Raw genomic sequence first — 27,155 nt, forward strand, 5'->3', positions numbered from 1 at the left:
GACCATAAAGGGAGGCCTGCGGTGACTGAAAAGCAGTCTGGAGCTCTTCAACAGCCTGAACCAGAAAAGGAGCACATGAATATATAACTGTATCATCTGCATATAGATGTAACTTTGCTGGTTGCATCCCATTTCCCAAATCATTAATAAAAATTGAGAACAACACAGGAGCTAAAATGGAACCCTGGGGCACACCTCTATTAATCTCAAGATAGCTAGACTTGTGATTGTCAGTATATACACATTGTGTTCTGTCAGAAAGATCGTTCCTAAACCAATTTACTGCCCCTTCACTGAGACCAATGTTTCTGAGTCTAGCTAGCAACAATTCATGGTCAACTGTATCAAAGGCATTTGATAAATCCACAAACAGAGCAGCACAATGTTGCTTTTTATCAAGTGCATTAATGATGTTGTTTGCCACTGCCATAGCTGCAGTTACGTTGCTGTGCCCCGATCTAAAGCCAGACTGAACCCCGCTCAGTATGTTCTTTTCAAGTAAGAAGTTTTTTAACTCTGAGTTCACTACGGATTCGTAGACCTTGGCCAGGATAGGGAGTTTAGAGAGAGGACGATAGTTATTAGCATCTGAGGGATCTCCACCCTTTAGCAGTGGGAGGACATAAGCTGATTTCCAAATGCTGGGTATGGAATTGGTCTAGAGACTCAAGTTGAAAATGTGAGCCACAGGTTCAGTAATAATACCAGCTGCTATCTTTAAGAGGTAGGGATCCAGGTTGTCTGGACCTGCAGACTTTTTAGTGTTTATTGCCTTTAGTGCTTTATAGACCTCAGTATAAGAAACAGGCTCAAAGTTAGGAACAGGTCTGGTTTGCAGGGGCAGAATAAATCCCCTTTTGACCTGCTGAGACAAAGGTAATATACCCTTTGTTCTTCAGAAAGGGAGATGTGGCGTAATGTCAATGTTGAGTAGTGACATAGGAGGGGCTTGAATGTCCTTGTATTACGTTGTATTAAACTGTGTACACCTACAGAAGCAGTCCGTGTCTTCAAAAAGTAACCTACTCCGTAGGAGACAGGGTTGCCTTTCAGGCATCATTCAGGGACTAAATGCCCCACGAGCCAGAAACCATCCTTTCACTGCTTGTGCGCACTCAGTCAGCTGACACACTCAAAGTCATGTGATTGAATTTCTGTAGGCAGATAGAGTGCACACGGTTGCTGGTAAACATCTTGCTGGGTTTGAAACAACGTTTCTAGTAATTGTATATTATATCCTCGCACGTCCAACATGGCTTGGACAAAGTATCAACTCTTTCTTGCGGGTCTTATGCTCACAACCGGCTCTATCAACACGCTATCGGCAAAGTAAGTGAACGCTTCAGTTATGTTGTCCAGTGATGTCACCGTGTTTACAATGTAGCCAACGTCTAATGTAATGCGTGTTAGACCATCACGATTCGGGCTGTTTTCCATGTTTATTGCACTGTTCCTGGTAAACAGAGTTGTTCCTCAATATATTTGTATCAACAGTTGTCTAAATTGGCGATTCATGGTATCTTTCATTTGGGAAAGGTATATATTTCCACCGTCTTTGTAAATAAATACATTTTCATACAATCAAGCACGGTTGATAATGATATTCTGTAAGTTTAATTACAGGTGTCAATGTAATGTATGATTACATTTGAAATTGTGAAATTGCTAGACATTAGACAAAATGCCAGACACAAGGAAACCTTTCACGTTCGCCTTGCGTCACTGTTGATTCATGTCTTGTCATGTCATGAAATGCAGGACACTGTTGCCTCAGCAAATCACTGGCTTTGTGCCACAAAACAGACAAGACTCTAAATTGACTTCTGTAAATTACAGCAGTTTAACTTATTTTGATGTCATGCAAAATAGGATGTGGATTGGGGTTACAGGTCGTAGTTCTGCTACTCTGCTTTTTTATGTCATGTGGAAATGACACCTGATCAACTTTTAACATTTTGTCAAAGATGTGGTCTAGTCTGGCAAAAGTCCCTCAGTATGGATACTGTATGTTACACATGGTTGCTCTTGCTCAGTGAAATGGGTCAATGTAGCAAATAGAGAGATCAAGTTTCATCCACTTTTTGGGACTTCTTACCAGAGCAGTCACCTGAAACCAAACCCTTCACTGTCTGCGCTTCACTGAGGAGAATGTTATCTTGAGCTGAGAACAGTTGCTTCTTGTGTAGAATTTTTTACATTTCTTTTAGGGGTAATTTGCGAAGACCCTTTAGGTGGATTTGACCAACTGTGTTAAGACTTGGCAGTGTGTGAATGTCAAATGTCTTCAGATCAAGAGCTACATTTTGTTAATAAACCAGTGACTCAATCGGGCATATTTGTGATATGGAGCTCAATCTGCTGATGTGTGAGGGAAAAGGCGGCATCATCACTTTGTGTGGCACTGTGACTACTACATTCCTTCTATTGAATCAGCAAGGAGAACACTCACATGCCAGTCATGCCTCTACTGGTTAGGCCTATTGGACTATAAAAGCCAATAGGTGCTAGTGCTGACCGATTAACTGAAATGTTGGGTATTTTTTTATTTTTAAACAGCATCTATAAAATCATTTGAATTCCATTTTTCTGTGAGCTCTATGTTCAGTTTCTGCAGGGGCGCAACTTTGCTTTTAGAAGTGGGGGGGACATAATAATTATAAAAAAATATATATATTAATTAATTAAATAATTAATAATAACAATAAATAAATTCATCAAGTTGCATAAAAACTCAAAACAGCGTGTCGGAATCTGTTCGGTGTGTGTAGAGCAGAGACGAGACTGACGCCTCATGTCCACCCGATGCATCAAACTCATTGCATTCCGGCGGAAGTCATTCATTGTCAATGGAGCAGTCAGTAACGCAATGTTGGAGCAGTCAGTAACGCAATGTTGGGAGTATCGCACTAGGCTGTGGTGCATTCTGTGTACCGCATGCGTTCAATATTTTCAACTCGTGCGTTGTTTTACCATGCGGTGGTACAAACGAAAGTACACACACACACACTCTCCAACTAGCTCGCTTTTAGCTATTTGAAAGCTAAGCACTTGGGCGTCAAGTACGGAAAATGCAGGCTAGACATCTGGCAAAACACAATGATTTGTTTATTAGGCTGTTCCAAATTGTCCGAAAAATTATATTTATTAACACGCTCCTTTTTCTTGATCTTATTGTTATTATTATTATTATTATAAATAATGTAATTATCATTAGTAGGCTTAGTATAGCAGCCTCGTATAACCACCACTGAGCTTTAGGCCTAAAAGCACATCCTGTTTAGTCTTAATACTGTAACTTACTTAGGCCTATATTTCAATACTTATATAGGCTACTGAATCAATCATTAATTTGTTAATGTCATCATACAGCATTCGAGTCATTCATGATTTGAAATGCAATCAAGCATTTTAGTTTTAAAATAAAACAAAGCGAGCCTTGAATAATTTGCTTCAATCAATAAATAAACCGTTCCATTTTGGAAATTGCATTCGCAAATGAATGCGACTGTTTTTAGTCTTTGCTGTAATAAAGGCTTAAAAAAAACGAACTCTCTAGTATGCTTAGAATTGATTTAGTCTTTACATTGTTCCAAATGGTCAGAGAAATGATATTGTAATCTATACAGCGCCTGTTTGGCGCACATAATATGCACCTAGAGCTTGCTCCTCACCTTTTTATTGATCTCCAGTATTTTCCACAGCAAGACAAATGTATTCCACACATCTGACTTTCCCTTTACCTCCTGACCAACGAGTAAACATTCCCCCGTTTCAAGTTTATTTGTCATGTCTTCTGCATCAATTTTGCTGTCTGATATGATATGCCCTATTGTGCCCTATTCGGATGGGATTAGTTTTACTGGGGGAGGTCGGGTAATGTAATTATGTGCACGAGCACAAAACACCACATATGTATTTTCAGTCGCGTCCAAATCTGCTATGTCAGTCATTTCTACGTGGCAGGAGAGTAACAATTACAGACAGAATAACCTACTGTTTTTTTGGCGAACTCCATGGCCCTCTGCTAGTCCCATGTGAATCGACATCCCTGTGTTTCGAGAGGAATGTCTGGGACACCATGCCGGTTGGCACAGGAAAGCAATAACTGATTTGATCAATTGAGCTAAGTGCTGCACATAGGCTGCATGTAGGCCATTCATATATAGCTCATCAACTTTCACAGTGAATGCTTCTGTGCGTATGAATTGAATATAGCTAAATGCATCAGTAAAAAATATTGAGCCTATTTAATGGAACCCTTGCTGTTAATAGATCACAAAGCAGCATGCAACTGACACGTTTGGAAATGTTAAGTTAACTTTCTCATCCATAGCCTTTAAACGCATATCAAGTGCAATTTTTCTAAATGTTATTTCCATTTTTTTTCATACCTTTTTACTTAACTAGGCAAGTCAGTTAAGAACAAATTATTATTTACAATGACAGCCTACCCTGTGCTTCAACAAAGTACTGAGTAAAAGGTCTGCATACTTGTGTCAGTTGATTTTTTTTATAGCTATTTTATAAAAAATACAACTGTTTTTGCTTCTTCATTGAGGTATTCTGTGTAGATTGATGAGGGGAGGAAAACAATTTGATCCATTTTAGAATAAGGCTGTAACGAAACAAAATGTGAAAGTCAAGATTTCTGTATGTACAGTGCATTCGGAAAGAATTCAGATCCCTTGACCTTTTCCACATTTTCTTAAATTACAGCCCTATTCTAAAATTGATTAAATTATGTTTTTTCCTCATCAATCTACACACAATACCCCATAATTATCAGGGATCAAGGTAAGACCCAAGTGCAGACTGTGTGAAGTAACAATGTTTATTGTAACCACAGGGGCAGGCAAACGACAGGTCAAGGCAGGCAGGGGTCAATAATCCAGAGTAGGAGGTACAGGACAGCAGTCAGGGTCAGGCAGAGTGGTCAGGCAGGCGGGTTCGGAGTCAGGACAGGCAGTGGTCAAAACCAGGCGGGCGAGAAAAGAGAAACTGGAAAAAGCAGGAGCTGAGACACAAAACACTGGTAGGCTTGACCTAACAAGACAAACTGGCACAGACAGACAGAAAACGACACCTGGAGGGGGTGGAGACAAGCACAAGGACAGGTGAAACAGATCAGGGGGTGACAATAATGACAAAGCGAAAACAGGATTTTAGACATTTTTGCAAATTTATTAGAAATAATTACATAAGTATTCAGACCCTTTACTCAGTACTTTGTTGAAGCACCTTTGACAGCAATTACTGATTTGAGTCTTCTTGGCTATGACGCTACAAGCTTGGCACACCTGTATTTTCTGCACTTCTCTGCAGATCCTCTCAAGCTCTGTCAGGTTGGAAGGGGAGTGTCGCTGCACAGCTATTTTCAGGTCTTGGCTGTGTGCTTAGGGTCGTTGTCCTGTTGGAAGGTGAACCTTCGCTGAGGTCCTGAGCACTCTGGAGCAAGTTTTCATCAAGGATCTCTCTGTACTTCGCTCCGTTCATCTTTCTCTCAATCCTGACTAGTCTCCCAGTCCCTGCCGCTGAAAAACCTCCCCACAGCATGATGCTGCCATCACCATGCTTCACCGTAGAGATGGTGCCAGGTTTCCTCCAGACGTGACGCTTGGCATTCAGGCCAAAGAGTTCAATCTTGATTTCATCAGACCAGAGAATCTTGTTTCTCATGGTCTGAGAGGCCTTTAGGCAAACTCCAAGTGGGCTGTCATGTGCCTTTTACTGAGGAGTGGCTTCCGTCTGACCATTCTACCATAAAGGCCTGATTTGTTGGAGTGCTCCAGAGATGGTTGTCATTCTGGAAGGTTCTCCCATCTCCATAGAGGAACTCTGGAGCTCTGTCAGAGTGACCATTGGGTACTTGGTCACCTCCCTCACCAAGGCCCTTCTCCCCCGATTGCTCAGTTTGGCCAGGCGGCCAGCTCTAGGAAGAGTCTTGGTGGTTCCAAACTCCTTCCATTTAAGAATAAGGGCAACTGTGTTCTTTGGGTCCTTCAATGCTGCAGATATGTTTTGGTAGCCTTCCCCAGATCTGTGCCATGACCCAATCCTGTCTCTGAGCTCTTTCTTTCTACCTCATGGCTTGGTTTTTGCTCTGCTATGCACTGTCAACTGTGCAATCTTATATAGACAGGTGTGTGCCTTTCCAAAACATGTCCAATCAATTGAATTTACCACAGGTGGACTCCAATCAAGTTATAGAAACATCTCAAGGATGATCAATGGAAACAGGATCCACCTGAGCTCAATTTCGAGTCTCATAGCAAAGGGTCTGAATACCTATGTAAATCAGTTTTTTAATTTTTTGTTATACATTTGAAAAAAGAATATTAAAACCTGTTTTCGCTTTGTCATTATGGGGTATTGTGTTTAGATTGATGAGGAAAAATTTTAAAAAATTTAATCAATTTTAGAATACTTTTGTAACGTAACAAAATATGGGAAAAGTCAAAGGTTCTGAATACTTTCCGAATGCACTGTATGTATGTATGATATTTGTGTGTCTGTAGCTTTTTCACTCATCATTATTGCCGATTCATTCAGGACTATCCGTAATCATGGGAGCATCCACATTAATATATAAGTATTTATAAACATATCCTATTTTCATTTACAATAAAAGTGACTCCAAAATGACGCTACATTATTTAACATTATTTTGTACACAATTGAAATTAATCTGAAACACAACCAAAACAAACAGCAAATTCATTGATAGTTACTGTCTTGTTCCATCGCTGCAACTCCCATATGGACTCGGGAGAGGTGAAGGTCGAGAGCCTTGCGTCCTCTGAAACACAACCCTTCCAAGGTTTCTTGACACATTGCTTCTTGACACATTGCTCACATAACCCGAAAGCCAGCCACACCAATGTGTTGGAGGAAACACTGTCCAACTGGCCAGGTCACCTTGCAGGCACCCGGCCCGCCGCAAGGAGTCGCTAGAGCGAGATGGGACAAGGAAATCCCGGCCGGTTAAACCCTCCCCTAACCCGAACGATGCTGGGCCAATTGTGCGCCGCCTCATGGGTCTCCCAGTCAAGGTCGGCTGTGATACAGCCTGGGATCGAACCTGGGGCTGTAGTGACACCTCAAGCACTGCGATGCAGTGCCTTAGACCGCTGCGCCACTCGGGAGACCTGGTGTGACATTCTTGAGCAAACTTAATCAACATTCTCTTCTCCCCCAGATGGGCTGACATGTTCTCCGCAAAGGGTTGTAAAGACTCCCCTGAACACGCATTCGCCCACCCATTTGTACAGGTACAGTCTTTCAAATAAAAATACATAGTGTGTAAGCTAAGACCTAAATCAATCACTTGTCTTTATCAACATTTTGAATGGATTAAATGTGTCATTGTTATTTTTTCTTGCTCAGTGTCTGTCACCCCTGCCTCCCCTCTCTCTCTCCTTCTACCCCTCTGCCTCTCTCTCCTTCTACCCCTCTTCTTCCCCTCTCTCTCTCCTTCTACCCCTCTGCCTCCGCTCTCTAGGCCGTAGGGATGTTCCTGGGGGAGCTCAGTTGTCTGGCTGTCTTCCACATGCTGCTTTGTCACGATAGACGGAGACCAGAGCCCAAGATGAACACGGGCCAGAGCTTCAACCCCCTCCTCTTCCTTTTCCCTGCCCTCTGTGACATGACCGCTACCTCTATCATGTATGTTGGTACGTGACCCCGACATCCGGGATATTTATCTTCATTTGATATTGCAGTGGGCTCCAGAGTTTCTGGGCATGTTGCTCGTTGCTTGAGCCACCATTTAACTCCCTCGCACCTTACATAAAATATTTGAATGTGACAATTCACATCAAAAAGGGCTTCCAAGTTCTATTCTTCAAAAGTATTTTTCAAAAACTGGAAGGAATTCAAAATTATCTGTAACATTATGGTCAGAGACACAATTACAAACACGTTTTTCCATTGAACTTGAAGTTCCTGTGATGTATCTTCCATTTTATTAACCTGTCTGGCTCTGGCGTTCCGCTAGCAGAACTCCTCCCACATTCCACTGAAAAGGCAGAGCGCGAAATTCAAAACATATTTTTTTTAAATATTTAACTTTCACACATTAACAAGTCCAATACAACAAATGAAAGATACACATCTTGTGAATCCAGTCAACATGTCTGATTTTTAAAATGTTTTACAGCGAAAACACCATATATATTTATGTTAGCTCACCACCAAATACAAAAAAGGACAGACATTTTTCACAGCACAGGTAGCATGCACAAAGCCAACCTAACTAACCAAGAACCAACCATACGAACCAAGAAACAACTTCATCAGATGACAGTCTTATAACATGTTATACAATAAATCTATGTTTTGTTCGAAAAATGTGCATATTTGATGTATAAATCAGTTTTACATTGCAGCTACAATCACAGCTACCGTCAGAAATAGAACCGAAGCAGCCAGAGTAATTACAGACACCAACGTCAAATACCTAAATACTCATCATAAAACATTTCTGAAAAATCGATGGTGTACAGCAAATTAACCTCCCCCCACATTCCACTGAAAAGGCAGAGCCGCGAAATTCAAAAAAAAATTATTTTTTAAATATTTAACTTTCACACATTAAAGTCCAATAAAGCTAATGAAAGACACAGATCGTGTGAATCCAGCCAACATGTCCGATTTTTCAAATGTTTTACAGGGAAGACACAATATGTAAAGATATAAATCTATTAGCTAAACTCATTAGCATAAGACACCATCTTTTATTTGTCCACCAACACCAGTAGCTATCACCAATTCGGCTAAACTAAGATATTGATAGCCACTAACCAAGAAAAAAACTCATCAGATGACAGTCTGATAACATATTTATGGTATAGGATAGGTTTTGTTAGAAAAATTTGCATATTTCAGGTAGATGTCATAGTTTACAATTGCACCCACCGTCACAAATGGACTAGAATAAATATATAGAGCAACGTGTTTACCTACTTACTAATCATCAAACATATCGTAAAAATACACAGCATACACTAATCGAAAGACACAGATCCTGTGAATACAGACAATATTTCAGATTTTCTAAGTGTCTTACAGCGAAAACACAATAAATCGTTATATTAGCATAGCACATGTGCAAACATTACCCCAGCATTGATTCTAGCCAAAGAGAGCGATAACGTAAACATCGCCAAAATATATAAATTTTTTCACTAACCTTCTCAGAATTCTTCAGATGACACTCCTGTAACATCACATTACAACATACATATACAGTTTGTTTGAAAATGTGCATATTTAGCCACCAAAATCATGGTTAGACAATGACAAAAGTTGCCCAGCTGGTCAGACAATGTCGTGCACCATATTAGACAGTGATCTAGTCGTATACATAAATACTCATAAACGTGACTAAAAAATATAGGGTGGACAGCGATTGATAGACAATTTAATTCTTAATACAATCGCTGATTTACATTTTTTAAATTATCCTTACTTTTCAATACAGTTTGCGCCAAGCGAAGCTACGTCTAGCAAGATGGCGTCATAAGCGATTAACATTTCTCGACAGAAACACGATTTATCATAATAAATTGTTCCTACTTTGAGCTGTTCTTCCATCAGAATCTTGGGCAAAGAATCCTTTCTTGGGTCTAATCGTCTTTTGGTCGAAAGCTGTCCTCTTGCCATGTAGAAATGCCCATTGCGTTCGGCATGAACTGGAACCGTGCCCAGAGATTCACAGTGTCTCAGAAATAAATGTCCCAAAATCGCACTAAACGGATATAAATTGCTATAAAACGGTTTAAATTAACTACCTTATGATGTTTTTAACTCCTATAACGAGTAGAAACATGACCGGAGAAATATAACTGGCTACACTAATGCTTGGAAAAAGAGTAGGTCGGTGTCCTCCGCGCGCCTAACGCACCTAGAAAAGAGTTCCTACCTACACGTGTTTTTGTTTTATAGTGGCTGTGATTGGGCAATCGATACCATTCAAAGCGTCATCACGTAAAGGCATCCAGGGGAAGACGTAAGCAGTGTCTGTATACTCATAGCAATAACAGTGGCCTTTTAACTGACTCCAGATCAGGGGCCAAAATGTGTGAAATCTGACTCCATGTCAGGGAAATTGCTGTAGAATGAGTTCTGTTCCACTCAGAGACAAAATTTCAACGGCTATAGAAACTATAGACTGTGTTCTATCCAATAATAATAATAATATGCATATTGTACGATCAAGAATTTAGTAGGAAGCCGTTTCAAAAATTACACGATTTCCATAAATAGTGACAACAGCACCCCCTAGCCTCAACAGGTTAAAGACAAACATCTTGTGAATCCAGCCAATATTTCCGATTTTTTAAAAGTGTTTTACAGCGAAAACACAATATAGCATTATATTAGCTTACTACAATAGCCTACCACACTACCGCATTCATTCATCAAGGCACGTTAGCGATAGCAATAGGCACGTTAGCGATAGCGAATAAACCAGCAAGATAACACTGCTCAAAAAAATAAAGGGAACACTTAAACAACACAATGTAACTCCAAGTCAATCACACTTCTGTGAAATCAAACTATCCACTTAGGAAGCAACACTGATTGACAATAAATTTCACATGCAAGGAGGTGCACTGCCAGAGCCCTGCAAAATGACCTCCAGCAGGCCACAAATGTGCATGTGTCAGCATATGGTCTCACAAGGGGTCTGAGGATCTCATCTTGGTACCTAATGGTAGTCAGGCTACCTCTGGCGAGCACATGGAGGGCTGTGTGGCCCCACAAAGAAATGCCACCCCACACCATGACTGACCCATCGCCAAACCGGTCATGCTGGAGGATGTTGCAGGCAGCAGAACGTTCTCCACGGCGTCTCCAGACTCTGTCATGTCTGTCACATGTGCTCATGTGCTCAGTGTGAACCTGCTTTCATCTGTGAAGAGCACAGGGCACCAGTGGTGAATTTGCCAATCTTGTTGTTCTCTGGCAAATGCCAAACGTCCTGCACGGTGTTGGGCTGTAAGCACAACCCCCACCTGTGGACGTCGGGCCCTCATACCACCCTCATGGAGTCTGTTTCTGACCGTTTGAGCAGACACATGCACATTTGTGGCCTGCTGGAGGTCATTTTGCAGGTCTCTGGCAGTGCACCTCCTTGCACAAAGGCGGAGGTAGCGGTTCTGCTGCTGGGTTGTTGCCCTCCTACGGCCTCCTCCACGTCTCCTGATGTACTGGCCTGTCTCCTGGTAGCGCCTCCATGCTCTGGACACTACGCTGACAGACACAGCAAACCTTTTTGCCACAGCTCGCATTGATGTGCCATCCTGGATGAACTGCACTACCTGAGCCACTTGTGTGGGTTCTAGACTCCGTCTCATGCTACCACTAGAGTGAGAGCACCGCCAGCATTCAAAAGTGACCAAAACATCAGCCAGGAAGCATAGGAACTGAGAAGTGGTCTGTGGTCACCACCTGCAGAATCACTCCTTTTTTGGGGGTGTCTTGCTAATTGCCTATAATTTCCACCTTTTATCTATTCCATTTGCACAACAGCATGTGAAATTTATTGTCAATCAGTGTTGCTTCCTAAGTGGACAGTTTGATTTCACAGAAGTGTGATTGACTTGGAGTTACATTGTGTTGTTTAAGTGTTCCCTTTATTTTTTTGAGCAGTGTATAATTTTTGACTAACCTTGATAAGCTTCATCAGATGACAGTCTTATAACATCAGGTTATACATACACTTATGTTTTGTTCGAAAATGTGCATATTTAGAGCTGAAATCAGTGGTTATACATTGTGCTAACGTAGCATCTTTTTCCCACAACGTCCGGATATTTTTCTGACACTTTTTCTGACACACATATTCTGACCAAATAACTATTCATAAACATAACAAAAAATACATGTTGTATAGGAAATGATAGATACACTAGTTCTTAATGCAATCGCCGTGTTAGAATTCTAGAAATAACTTCATTATGATACGCAGTTTACGTTATGGCGAGAGCGTCCCCAAAACCTGGCCGCAAACTACTAGTTCACATGTACGACAGATATATGAAATAACATCATAAAATGGGTCCTACTTTTGCTGATCTTCCATCAGAATGTTGTACAAGGGGTGCTTTGTCCAGAACAATCGTTGTTTGGTTTTAGAACGGCCTTTTTCCCTCTCGATTTAGCAAGCACACTTGCCAAGTGGCGCGAATCTCTCCATCGTCAAACTCAGAGAACGGAACACGGCAAAACTCCCGAAAAAAATTCAATAATCTGATTAAACTATATTGAAAAAACATACTTTACGATGATATTGTCACATGTATCAAATAAAATCAAAGCCGGAGATATTAGTCGTCCATAACGACAGCTTATCAGAAGGCAAATCCAGGTCCCTTCACGCGCTCTCCAGAAAACAGGAAACTGGTGACACGTCATGCCGAGAGCTATTATTCGACCCCAGATCAAGTTACACACTCCATTTCTTCTCTCACTGCCTGTCGACATCTAGTGGAAGACGTATGAAGTGCATCTAAACTAATAAATATCAAGGACTTTAATAGGCAGGCCCTAGAACAGTGCATCGATTTCAGATTTTCCACTTCCTGTCAGGAAGTTTGCTGCAAAAGGAGTTCAGTTTTACTCAGATATAATTCAAACGGTTTTAGAAACTAGAGAGTGTTTTCTATCCAATAGTAATAATAATATGCATATTGTACGAGCAAGAATTGAGTACGAGGTTGTTTAAAATCGTTTAAACGATTTTCCCCCGAAGTGAAAACAGCGCCCTCTGTCCTCAACAGGTTTTAAAGGAACTGTAACACAATATCTGAGAACTCTAGATTGTCATAGTGAAAGTTTGTGCTGACTGCCTGCAGACCTGGGTTCAAATAGTATTTGCTTTCTTTTGCCTGGAACTAATTGCCAGTTGAACCAATTGAATAGTCCCAAAGTGCAACTGCTGCCCATTTGCCACTCCGGGCAGACATATTGAAACAAGAAATCCTATCTACATTTTAGTAATTTAGCAGACACTCTTGTCCAGAGCGACTTACAGGAGCAATTAGTGTTAAGTGCCTTTCACCAAGTCGGCTCAGGGATTTGAACCAGCAATGTTTCGGTTACTGGCACAGCTCTATTAACCGCTAGGATACCTGCCGCCCTATTTGAACCAAGCTCTGTCTGTGACCCTCTGTGACTCTCTTCCCCAGCTCTGAACATGACGAGCGCCTCCAGCTTCCAGATGTTGCGCGGGGCAGTGGTCATCTTCACAGGCCTGCTGTCGGTGGCCTTCCTAGGGCGCCGCCTGGTAGCCAGTCAGTGGACAGGCATCCTCATCACCATCCTGGGCCTGATAGTGGTGGGTCTGGCTGACTTCATGAGCGGACACAAGGACGACTCTCACAAACTTAGCGAGGTCATCACTGGTAAGGTAGGGAGAATGGTGGGTTGGAAGGGGATACTTGTAGTAGCAAGGGTAGGACTGTTAGAACACAATGAGTATGGTTACATTCACACAATAATACAATTATTGTGAATAGTTAGATTAATATAATAGTTTGATTTTAAACGTTTACATGCTTTGCAAGAAGAACAATTTCCTTAATCCTGTTTACATGGACACATCGGAAATCAGGCTACCTGATGGGACTTCGATAAATGCAGAATATCACCAATCAAAATAAACATTCTACCACAGCGAACATGTTATTTTTGTGAAGCCTATTTGAGTCTGAGTTCGGACATATGAAGTTTGTATGTGAAAACTATTTCTAAGATGAATACATCCAGTTTTTCCAAACTCAATATACTTCTGCAAAAGAAGGAAGCTTGCGTGGGTTGTACGCAGATCAAATACATGTACAAAATTGCCTACATCAAGTCAACAAATAAAAACATTGCAGCCCACAGGTATAAAATATCCTATAAATCACATTGGCTATGCATGGCCTGTCTGTAAGGAACTTGAACATTGTATTATTAACTTGGGTCCGGTCTGAAGCTCATGCTAGCAAACTTGCAACATTGTATGAAATATTCTGGGCCCTTAGAGTTTCTTGCTTCGGACAGACAGACACAGCTGTAGGCTATTTGCACAAGATATAAGAAGTAATCAGGTAGACTTTTTTTTATGACATTTCTACCGGATCAGAACATACCATTTTTTTCCCCCTTCATGCTGAGTGGTTATCAAAAGGGAGAGCTGGAAAGTCTTTTCAAATAGGCTACGTTGAGGAACTATTGTCATTCTCAATTAATGTAAAAATAGACTTAGTTGACTTGCTTTTTGAGGCGAAGAAAAAATGACTCCGCGGTGATGGTGAGTTAAGACAATCAGAAATAGTATCAGATTGCCAAATGGGCACATTTATAAGCCTACATTTGTGTGCAGGCCAGGTAGTCTAGGCCCAGGTCCATGCGTAATCAGGTGCGTGTCCTTACTCAAGATTGACAGGAGCGCTCCAAACAAAACACAATAAATAAATTGACAACTCATAAATGGAATAAAATAAACCGAAACTTTTTCCTCACAAGTGTAGCCTTGGTTGTGCGCTCCGCAAACAATGTGTCCACTCCTACAATGACAACGGTAAGACTAATAATATATTGAATGCATTAACAGAAATTACCATAACCAAACAAACATTGTAGATTTGAAATTATGGTAAATGTACTAATGGTGATACCGGTGTGCCATCCCCGTGGCCTCCGCAATAGATTGGTCCACATAGACAGGCGTCTCGTGTGCCGTAACGTTTTTATATATATATATATATATATATATATTTGCCGCTGCTCGACTAAAAACAAATCTTGAGCAAACAATCGACCAGTCAACTAAATGGTGTCAGCCCTACTCTGCCTACTGCCATAATCAGTTTAATCTTAAATTATTACTGTGCATGTAAACATACTCATTGTTATGAGGATAATGAGTGGGCAGTTAGTGACAAAGGTAAGGCCCTGTTCGAATACTCTTAGAACAGTGTTTACCAACCACTGTCTTAAAATATATCTTTCCCTTCTTCCTCACTCTAATTAATTACGGATCTAACTTATGATTGGATAGTTGAAAGCAAGCTTAACAGAGCAGTTATTTCACCAGTCCAGTCACATCTGATCAGTGATTACCTGAAGGAAAATGGGAAGGATACATTTGAATGGTATTCAAACAGAGCCAACGTCTGAGTTGGAGTCTATTGACTTTTAATTATTTAGATTTTGCTTCTACAGAGACTGGTTTTCCCACACCAGCAACATCTTACTAAAATAAATGTCCAATGAGGAACTGCCGTGCAAAGGCCTTACCCATCTCTTCTAACCCTAAGGTGACCTTCTGATCATCATGGCCCAGGTCATTGCTGCTGTCCAGATGGTTCTGGAGGAGAAGTTTGTCTACAAGCACGATGTTCATCCTTTACGGGCAGTGGGCACTGAAGGTACGGTACAGTGAACGTACTATATACATAGGACGGCTGTGTGCATTTGGTTAATGTATAACTCCATATACAGAATGTAACAATGGTGTTTGTAAGCTTCACTCCCAAAGCTGTACAATCTTAAGAAAAACAAGCATAATAATCAGATGTGCAGGTAGTACTTAATAACCTATTTAACCATTTCTGTTAATTAATTTCAACAGAAAAAAATGTCTGTCACCATTTCGTACTCGAGATGATGCTAATGTTTGTAGATCATTACGTACTGTACATTATTTATAATGCGAGATACCTGGAGAAAATCAGACCTCTGGAGAATTAGTTTTTTTTATGGCCCTCCATTCAGTAAAATATATTGGCTCTCCCTGAAAAAAACAAGTCCCCATCTCCTATACCCAAAATAATAATTCCAACATAATGGACAGACCAGAAGCTTAGATATGCAGAAACTAATTTTGTAAGCATTACATGGCGAAGAGCCACTGTACACCGCACAGCCATTGGTTAGGAAGCAAAAAAAGGCTTTATATTAGCAAGAGCAGGGCACCCTCACCCTAACTGAAATTGAAAAAGCACGACCCTCCATTTTCCTCCAGGTAACAATTGTGTACATTCCGACCGCTCCCTTAGTAATTCACCCTGCCTCCATTAATTTCCACCCTTCTTCTCCATTCTCCAGGGTTCTTTGGCTTCTTCATCCTCTCGCTCCTCCTCGTCCCCTTCTTCTACATCCCGGTGGGCAGTTTCAGCAACAACCCCCGCCATGTCCTTGAGGACGCGCTGGACGCCTTCTGCCAGATCAGCCACAATCCCATGATCATCCTGGCGTTGCTCGGTAATACGGTGTCCATCGCCTTCTTCAACTTTGCCGGCATCTCTGTCACCAAGGAGATCAGTGCCACCACGCGCATGGTGCTGGACAGCCTGCGCACTGTGGTCATCTGGGTGGTCAGTCTGGCTCTGGGCTGGGAGCAGTTCCATGGGTTACAGGTGTTGGGTTTCATTGTGCTGTTGGTGGGTGCGGCACTGTATAATGGGCTTCACCGCCCCCTGCTAGCAAGGATTCTGTGCTGCGCCAGCGTGGAGGAGGAGGAAGTCAACCCAGTGGAGAGGACGAGATTGCTGGACGAGGGAAGGGTGCAGGAAGAGGGCTAACTGACCTGATATGATGACCTCGCAACATGCTGAAAGTGTGTGTGTGTATGACATGTAGATAACATAACCCTGTCGTACTCCACACCATGCGTGTGTGACATAAAGACAACACATTTCTCAGATAACTGCACATTACAATATCTTTAAAACTGTTGTAAACTCCTGGTTGTAAATTCCAGGTGACATATATTGATAGGATCTTGGACTAGCCCTCCTCAAGGCTTGTTGCAGCATCGGTTAAATGTGTCAGTGGTGGCAGGCATTTTATAAATCCCAAAAAAGTTAACCATGACATAACATCGTTTGATAGAGTGCGCTACTGTGGTCATTGATACAGTGACTTGCAAAAGTATTCATCCCCCCTTGGCATTTTTCCTATTTTGTTGCCTTACAACCTGGAATTAAAATAGATTTGGGGGAGGGGTTGTATCATTTGAATTACACAACATGCCTACCCCTTTGAAGATGCTAAATATTTTTTGGGAAACAAACAAGAAATAAGACAAAAAACAGAACTTGAGCGTACATAGCTATTCACCCCCCCAAAGTCAATACTTTGTAGAGCCACCTTTTGCAGCAAGTCTTTTGGGGTATGTCTCTATAAGCTTGGCAAATCTAGCCACTGGGATTTTTGCCCATTCTTCAAGGTAAAACTGTTCCAGCTCCTTCAAGTTGGATGGGTTCCACTGGTGTACAGCAATCTTTAAGTGATACCACAGATTCTCAATTGTATTGATGTCTGTGCTATGACTAGGCCATTCCAAGACATTTTAAATGTTTCCCCTTAAACCACTCAAGTGTTGCTTTAGCAGTATGCTTAGGGTCATTGTCCTGCTGGAAGGTGAACCTCCGTCCCAGTCTCAAATCTCTGGAAGACTGAAACAGTTTTTTTTTCTCTAAGCAATGGCTTTTTTTCTGGCCACTCTTCCGTAAAGCCCAGTTCTGTGGAGTGTACGGCTTAAAGTGGTCCTATGGACAGATACTCCAATCTTCGCTGTGGAGCTTTGCAGCTCCTTCAGGGTTATCTTTGGTCTCTTTGTTGCCTCTCTGATTAATACCCTCCTTGCCTGGTCTGTGAGTTTTGGTGGGCAGGTTTGTTGTGGTGCTATATTCTTTCCATTTTTAATAATGGATTTAATGGTGCTCCGTGGGATGTCCAAAGTTTCAGATACTTTTTTATAACACAACCCTGATCTGTACTTTCCACAACTTTGTCCCTGACCTGTTTGAAGAGCTCCTTGGTCTTCATGGTGCCGCTTGCTTGGTGGTGCCCCTTGCTTAGTGGTGTTGCAGACTCTGAGGCCTTTCAGAACAGGTGTATATATACACTGAGATCATGTGACACTTAGATTGCACACAGGTGGACTTTATTTAACTAATTATGTGACTTCTGAAGGTAATTGGTTGCACCAGATCTTATTTAGGGGCTTCATAGCAAAGGGGGTGAATACATATGCATGCACCACTTTTTTACATTTATTTTTAATATATATAATTTTTTGAATTTATTATTATTTATTTTTTACTTCACTAATTTGGAATATTTTGTATGTCCATTACATGAAATCCAAATAAAAATCTATTTAAATTACAGGTTGTAATAAAACAAAATAGGGACAACGCCAAGGGGGATGAATACTTTTGCAAGGCACTGTATATATGGGTTTACTGTGGTTTCTTACACTTAACTAATATTGGATTCTGGGATATGGTAATACACTCGTTTTTGAGTTGATTTAATTTCAATGTTTTGGTCTTGGCCAGTGTCATTTGGTTTGGTGGCTCTCACCGCTGTTTTTCAACTGGGAAAATGGGCTTGTGTTCAGCCCTGGATGGGCTTGTGTTCCGCCATTTGTACTGACCTCTTATTTCTGATTTCCCCTGGTGTGAAATCATGGACATGTAGTAACTTGGACAATATATTGCATATGACACCAGTGGGCTGTTGGTTCCATGCTTTTTCAAATGTTTTTCATTGTTGCACTGTACAGTTTACTAATGTGTCACTAGTGACATAACATAAATACTATGTCAGCCATTGGACTTTTAGTACATTTTTAGGACTTTGAATTTAAACCACAAATTAAAAGTTAGCTGAAATGTTCCCCACTGAAGACTTGTTGCATAATGACTGATAGTGTGTGAGTGTCAAGTCCATTGCACTACCATAAGTGTGCTTTGGGATCTGTGATTGAATATTTCCTGCATGATTTTACCTGTGACGTTTTCCCCTGTTTTATTATCAAACAATTGCAATTGTTCTGGAAATATTCATTGACTGACACATTATCAAATGTTTAAAAAAAAGGGTTATAAAGTCTATTACTAACCCATGCTTCTTGGTACATAGTTTTCTATCAATGGATAGCGTGGGTGAATATTGCTGGCGCTACCCCTAAGGCTAAGCCATAGATTAAGTTTGTTAGTTGAACAGCCTACCGAGCTCTCAGTAAGTGAATGGAAACTGTTCTCAGGACCAAGATTCCTATGTAGGTTTTTGTAAGACTTATGTTGCACCTTTTGATTAGGACGTACATTTGCTTGGGATTTTAAAGTGCCATGTGAACAATGTTGACTGGATGTATTGAACTTGGCTCCAGTTAAATGTTTTTATAAATCAATAATAATGAGAAGAAAAAAATTGCAAATGTTATTAGCACTTGAGTTCTGTGCTGTATTATACTTAGAGATGAAATAGGAGGGTCGTTCCATGAAAATAATGCCTTTTTTTGTGTCCCTTTGTTTTAAGTAAATTGTGCCAAAATGTAGCATTTTGACATGTCCCTCCATCAACCCAGGGTCACTTCTAGGAAGATTGTATCCCATACTGTATCCTAAGTTCCATCATTTTAAAGTGTTAGTTATTTTGTTGCTTTGACAGTCATTTCTGGAGATGTATTTATTTCATGTGATTAGTGACATTTACATCTGTCCCTCATTTTAAGGTCAACTCTGTTACCTGAACTGAACTCATTTCAATATGGTGAAATGATTCCTTTTTATATATTTTCTTCAAAAGAAACATTCAACATCTAGTAATCATCGAGTAAAAGCAGGTGCGCTGGTTCTACTCTTTTTGACAATTTTCTGGTGTTTTGTGGCAGAAAACTGAGCGATCCAGCATACAGTAACACGTCTACCCTGTTACCAATAGATGGACAGGCTAGAAATGTTTTTAGGAGCAACTACCCCTCGAAACGAACTTGGCATCAATATAAGTTAAACACATTTATTCTACTGTCAAAATAACTACAAAGTGTAAATAGGATAATTTCGGTCGTAAAGTCAGTCTCGTCCAAAACAGTTTTGTGAGACTTGTGGTTGTGACTGCATCACAATGTAAATAAAGGTTGGTTAGGTTTGTTTCAATCCTGCCCTCAGCTGGCAGCACACAAGTGATCATCAATTGGGAGTGCAGCTGCTCGCAACCCGATCATAATGCCTGTGGTAAATTTGGGTAGAGTTTGGATTAGGGCTGTCCCTGACCAACAAAAATCTTGGTCGACCGAAAGCAGTATGTTCGATTGGTCTACATTTTTAAATGTGTATTTTTTCATATATAGACGTTTTAATAAAATCAACTATATGCATTGAGCTTGTCTGATGCTTAAAGTTTGGGGTTTGATGAAATAAGACTCAAGAAGGTGCCAGATCTAGATAACCAGAAAGAAAAAAGGCATAACCTGACCAAACTGCTGCTGGCTGTCGCAGATTCTTCCATCACTCTCCAGAAGTTGCCGGTAATAGGCTACACGAGGAGTTGGCAACCTTTCTCATGTGGAATGCCAATTTATCTGACCTTTTCTACTGATCTGCGTGCCAGTTGTGGTTTTCATATGCACATTTTTGTGAAAGTTTTATTTCATTTATAATAAAATCTTTGTCATGTGGTTAATCAAAATTCTATCTAAATGAAAATGATACAAACTTAAAAAGTAACTTCTATTGCCATTGCCAACTATGTAAAAATAGCTTACATAAAGCCAACAAATAAAAACATTGCAGTTAGCAGGTAGAAAATATCTTGATAAAAATAAGTATACTATAAATAACATTGGTTACACATGGCATGTCTGCATGAACTTGAAACGTTGAATCAACTAACTTGTTACGGCTAGACGTTCCGCTAGCGGAACCCCTCGACAACATCCGGTGAAATATTAAAAACTTTCACTATAAATATTAAACTTTCATGAAATCACACATGCAATACACCAAATTAAAGATACACTTGTTGTTAATCCAGCCAACGTGTCAGATTTCACGGCGAAAGCAAACCATGTGATTATCTGAGGATAGCACCCCACCAAACAAACACATGACATTCATATTTCAATCCGCCAGGCGCGACAAAACGCAGAAATAACAATATAATTAATTCCTTACCTTTGAAGATCTTCTTTTGTTGGCACTCCAATATGTCCCATAAACATCGCAAATGGTTATTTTGTTCCATTAATTCCGTCGTTATATCTCCAAAATGTCCATTTATTTGGCGCGTTTGATCCAGAAAAACACCAGTTCCAACTCGCGCAACATGACTACAAAATATCTAATAAGTTACCTGTAAACTTGTTCCAAACATTTCAAACAACTTTCCTAATACAACTTTAGGTATTTTTTTACGTAAATAATCGTTAAATTTAAGAGGGGATAAACTGCTTTCAATAGCGGATAAAAACAAAGTGGAGCGTGCTTTCAGGTCACGCACCTCTAACAAACAGTACACTTCACTCGACCCTCGTTCTGAACTGCCCTACTTCTTAATTTCTCAAAGGAAAAACATCAACCAATTTCTAAAGACTGTTCACATCCAGTGGAAGCGATAGGAACTGCAAGCAAGAGCCACAGAAATCTAGATCCCCTTAGAAAACCCATTGAAAAGAGAGTGACATCAATTATTTTTTTCCTGGATGGATTTTTCTCAGTTTTTTGCCTGCCATATCAGTTATGTTATACTCGCAGACATTATTCAAACAGTTTTAGAAACTTTAGAGTGTTTTCCATCTAAATCTACCAATTACATGTATATCCTTGCTTCTGGGCCTGAGTAGCAGGCAGTTTACTTTGGGCACGCTTTTCATCCGGATGTGAAAATACTGCCCTCTTGCCCGAAGAGGTTTTAACTTGGGTCCGGCCCTAAAGCTTGTGGTAGCGAACTTCATTGTATCATTGTATAAAATATTCTGGGCCCTTAGAGTTTCCCGCGCCAGTGAGCTCAGGACAGACACAGCTGTTGGCTATTTGCTCAATGGATAAGAAGTAGCGCTTGACTTTTGCAGGAGCTCACCAGAGCTGAGTACCATTAGCTCAAATGTTCTACTGCGTGAGCTCCTGTCCTCTTATAGAATATTAGCTCAAAAGTATTGTGGAGCTCCTGCTACTAAATATAAACAGTATCAGCACCCAAAATGAGTACTGGTACCTATTTCAGTCAGTCAAGCACTGATACAAAGTAATCAGGTAGGCCGATTTTATGACGTTTCAGTTGGATCAGGGCATGACATTTTTCCCTTTCCCTTTGAAAGGTCATCGAAAGGGAGAGAGATGGAAAGATTTTTCAAATACATTGAGGAACTATTGTAATTCTCAATGGATGTAAAAACAGTTTGTTTGCTTGCTGTTTGAGGTGAATAAAACTACTTTGAGAAGCTCCACAGGTCATTAGTGGTGGTGCATTAAGCCAATCAGAAATACTATCATATCCCCAAATGGGCATATTTATAGGCCTACATTTGCACGCAGGCCAGGTAGCCTATACTCTCTAAAAAAAAAATAGGGGTTCAACAAGGGTTCGAAGAACCTCAGGGTTCTTTGCACTGAAAATTGCCCGCAAAAGGTTATTCCAAGAACCCCATAGGAAGTGGGGTTCATCAAGAAACCTCCTTAGTTGGTGGGGGTTCTTGCAGGAACCTAACTGCCCAACTGAAACATTTGGATTTCAATTTGAAAGAAGGCCGTAGGAGGGCAACAACCCAGCAGCAGGACCGATACCTCCACCTTAGTGCAAGGAGGTGCACTGCCAGAGCCCTGCAAAATGACCTCCAGCAGGCCACAAATGTGCATGTGTCAGCATATGGTCTCACAAGGGGTCTGAGGATCTCATCTCGGTACCTAATGGCAGTCAGGCTACCTCTGGCGAGCACATGGAGGGCTGTGCGGCCCCACAAAGAAATGCCACCCCACATCATGACTGACCCACCGCCAAACCGGTCATGCTGGAGGATGTTGCAGGCAGCAGAACGTTCTCCACGGGGTCTCCAGACTCTGTCACGTCTGTCACATGTGCTCATGTGCTCAGTGTGAACCTGCTTTCATCTGTGAAGAGCACAGGGCGCCAGTGGCGAATTTGCCAATCTTGGTGTTCTCTGGCAAATGCAAAACGTCCTGCACGGTGTTGGGCTGTAAGCACAACCCCCACCTGTGGACGTCGGGCCCTCATACCACCCTCATGGAGTCTGTTTCTGACCGTTTGAGCAGACACATGCACATTTGTGGCCTGCTGGAGGTCATTTTGCAGGGCGCTGGCAGTGCACCTCCTTGCACAAACGCGGAGGTAGCGGTCCTGCTGCTGGGTTGTTGCCCTCCTACGGCCTCCTCCACGTCTCCTGATGTACTGGCCTGTCTCCTGGTAGCGCCTGCATGCTCTGGACTCTACGCTGACAGACACAGCAAACCTTTTTGCCACAGTTCGCATTGATGTGACATCCTGGATGAACTGCACTACCTGAGCCACTTGTGTGGGTTGTAGACTCCGTCTCATGCTACCACTAGAGTGAGAGCACCGCCAGCATTCAAAGTGACCAAAACATCAACCAGGAAGCATAGGAACTGAGAAGTGGTCTGTCGTCACCACCTGCAGAATCACTCCTGTTTTGGGGGGTGTCTTGCTAATTGCCTATAATTTCCACCTTTTGTCTATTCCATTTGCACAACAGCATGTGAAATTTATTGTCAATCAGTGTTGCTTCCTAAGTGGATAGTTTGATTTCACAGAAGTGTGATTGACTTGGAGTTACATTGTGTTGTTTAAGTGTTCCCTTTATTTTTTTGAGCAGTGTATATATATTTACAAAAACATATATGGGGGATTTGAAATTGTATCAGTGCCTTCTGAAAGTATTCAGACCCCTTGACTTTTTCCCCCAAAAATTACGTTACAGCCTTGTTCTGAAATGTTTTATTTTTAAAAACAATTCTCAGCAATCTACACACAATACCCCACAATGACAAAGCAAGGCACAAATCTGGGGAATGGTACCAGAAAATGTCTGCAGCATTGAATATCCCCAAGAATACAGTGGCCTCCATCATTCTTAAATGGAAAAAGTTTGGAACCACTAAGACTCTTCCTAGAGCTGGCTGCCCGGCCAAACTGAGCAATCGGGGGAGAAGGGCCTTGGTCAGGGAGGTGACCATGAACCCGATGGTCATTCTGACAGAGCTCAAGAGTTCCTTTGTGGAGATGGGAGAACCTTCCAGAAGGACAACCATCTCTGCAGCACTCAGGCCTTTATGGTAGAGTGGCCACATGGAAGCCACTCCTCAATAAAAGGCACATGACAGCCCGCTTGTGGCAAAACTTCACATGTGTGTGACAAAACTTCACATTTTAATGTGGCATTTTATAGCTTGTTTCTGGCACCTGTGTAATGATCATGTTCTTTAATCAGCTTCTTGATATGCCACATCTGTCAGGTGGATGAATTATCTTGGCAAAGGAGAAATGTTCACTAACAGGGATGTAAACAAATTTGTGCACAACGTTTTTAGAGAAATACGCTTTTCGTATGTATCTTTTAATTCAGCTCATGAAACATGGGACCAACACTTTACATGTTGCATTTATATTTGTATTCAGTATATAACTACACTTTAGTCCGCACTGCTTTATGCTAGAAACAATCTATAAAATGCAGTGGAAAGAAGTGACCGATGCATATGGCATATCTTTAATTTGTCTCCATGATATTCAGAGGCTGCACTACAACCCATAGGAGACAACAAAAATATTTAGCATGGGATGAAACCTAATGTGTGATTATGTCATTATCAATTGATGTTAGACATTTAACAGGATATTAAACAACATAGTAACTCTAAATCAGTCAGCAGCAAGCCAGGTAGCCAAGAAGGAAGGGAAATGAAGGGCCAGCGTTATGGGCGGGACTTTGGGGTCTGGCCCGCCCTACCGTACCTCCTCGCCCGTCCAAATAAAATATTGAAATATTTATCATTTATTTGACCGAGATGGCGCAAACAGAAAGACGCATCAATGAACGCATCCGAGTGAGCGAAACAGCGCCCCTCTGTTTCAGTATGTGTAGAGCATGTATCTGATGCTGTCTGGACCAAATGAGTATGGCATGACAATACTATTTCTGGCCAGACAGCATCCGATACAGACAGTACATGGGCTACAAATAGAGAGGCGCCGTTTCGCTCGCTCGGCTGCTTTCTCCGGTGATATCGTTTCGGCAGAGAGGAAGAGGCGAAACGAGAGGGATTACTCTATTTGCCGCTACCTGGGGCGGCAGGTAGCCTAGTGGTTAGAGCGTTGGACTTGTAAAATCGAATCCCCAAACTGACAAGGTAAAAATCTATCGTTCTGCCCCTGGTAGGCAGTTAACCTACCGTAATTGAAAATAAGAATTAGTTCTTAACTGACTTAAGCTTGTCGCCTGTTTTCCCGCCTTTGGGACAAAGACGGAGACATAAGCATCTCGTCATTATAGGCTACAGATCTCTGGTCTCAGCCTCTTGCGAATTAGAAAGGAAAGTTTGCGGGTGCACAGTGCACTGTTAGAATGCTGCATTGCTCTAAAGTAAATGGATGTTTCGCCAAAATTATATAATTACTCCTGTTTAAATGAAATCATTCAAAATACTTCACAAGAGAGCAGGATTTAGCCACAGAGGATTTTTTTTAAATCCTGTGGATTGTTTCAAATCACCAGTCTGCGCGTGGCATTAGGTCTAGCTGATTGAGTTGCGGCTGTCAGTAAAAAGCGTCTAAAATATGTGTGAAGATAATGTGTCTTATTTATAATATTGCATCAAGAAGAAGAGGTGGGGGAAAATATGAAAAACAGCTTTCTGTCCCGAGCTCACTGGCGCAGGAAACCGAGGGCCTTCAATAGGCTAGTTGATACAATGCTGCACGTTTGCTAGCTTCAGCGTCCAGACGGATCAAGTGATGATTTGATACGATGTTGCACTTCTGTAGCACTAGCTACCGTCAAGTCAGATAGAAAAGGAGGCAGACAGTTTGAGTAGATAGATGGATGTGATTGAAAGAACCGGACTTTTCCTCTGGATATTTTCTACTGTTTGTATCTGTCGGCTTTAGGCTTATGTATTTTACTTAGTTGACGAGGGTTATAGGTTATATGCTCTCATTTCTTTAGCCGCCAATGGATCACATGGCAGAGGCTAGTGCTTTCGGTCATTGTTGAATTTTAACTTTTAGATTTTTATCATTTTACTTCAGATTTTTATGATTAACCATGTGACAATGATTTTGAGAAACGAAAACGTTATTTTTGATGTGCAACTGTTTGAAGAAAATGCGCATAGGAGTGCGATCACACTTAGGAGGTCCTGTGAAAAAACGTGCCACCCTATGGAAATCAAAGGCCAGTCGAACTGAATCGTTCTGCCGCAGGGTCTGAGGGTACTTCAACAACATGACTATAAATTGAGCATTTATGCAGTATAAAATTAAATAGTAAAAAATTACTTAGAATTAAATAATCATGAAACGAAAAATGCCTTATTAGGCTGTACAGTGCCTTTGAGGTTTGAGGATTATGTGGTGAGCTGTGCATGCCTAGTTAATTTAGACAAGCAGATGCTCTTACATTCCCATGCCCTAATCACAGTCAACACATCTATTTTGTAACAACAATATAATGGAATAAAATAGAATCAATTAGAAAATGATAGTTTCCCAAATGATTTTATTTTACAAGTGCATATAGGTCTACCTGATGATATGCGGATGCTATGTTAATAAACAACTAATGGCTTTTTCTCGAATTCAATAACGGTCAGATACTTCAGTTGTAACTGGTTCTGTTGGGCTCAACTTTAGCACTGTTCCAAACTTAGACTATTCTTTTTTTTTTTAAACAAAAATCAAAACATCTCCGGTGCTGCAGCATGCGCTCATTCATTGTCATGCTCTATTGTGGTATGAAAAAACATTCTGCTTGTCCCCAGTCATATAAAATCACGTAGACTTCCATGAAATGCGTTTATTAAAAGCTATTTTTTTCTCGGACCGCAAATAAGATGAGAAATTCATGCAGTGCTTTTATTATAATGGGTATATTTTGACCCTTTGTCCGCGGTGACCTGCAAATCCACAATCTTCTGGCTACTTTGACATGTAATGCTTACAAAACGAATAACAGGTTCTAAAACTGCTAAGGCTATGGTCTGTCCTAGGAGTGAGGGTAAACGATAGGCATGTTCTCTGCTATCCACTTTATGTTTTAAGTATTATTTTGGGTATAGGGGAGGGTCACATGTTTTTTCAAGCGTTCATGAGGGTCGGGGGAAAAAAATATATTTCAGCGA

At 41.1% G+C, this 27,155-nt stretch overlaps 1 protein-coding gene across 1 annotated transcript; it reads left to right on the forward strand.

Moving 5' to 3' along the window:
• Nucleotides 1–1,133: 1,133 nt before the first annotated feature.
• Nucleotides 1,134–20,168, forward strand: LOC129824828 (solute carrier family 35 member F6-like). Its single transcript, XM_055884333.1, has 6 exons — nucleotides 1,134–1,329; nucleotides 7,196–7,268; nucleotides 7,499–7,670; nucleotides 13,191–13,406; nucleotides 15,309–15,419; nucleotides 16,099–20,168. The coding sequence occupies exons 1-6, from the start codon at nucleotides 1,253–1,255 to the stop codon at nucleotides 16,572–16,574; spliced, it is 1,125 nt and encodes a 374-aa protein (XP_055740308.1). The 5' UTR covers nucleotides 1,134–1,252; the 3' UTR covers nucleotides 16,575–20,168.
• The last annotated feature ends 6,987 nt before the right edge of the window (nucleotides 20,169–27,155 follow it).

Source organism: Salvelinus fontinalis, chromosome 27, assembly GCF_029448725.1.
Source record: "Salvelinus fontinalis isolate EN_2023a chromosome 27, ASM2944872v1, whole genome shotgun sequence".
NCBI classification, from domain to species: domain Eukaryota; kingdom Metazoa; phylum Chordata; class Actinopteri; order Salmoniformes; family Salmonidae; genus Salvelinus; species Salvelinus fontinalis.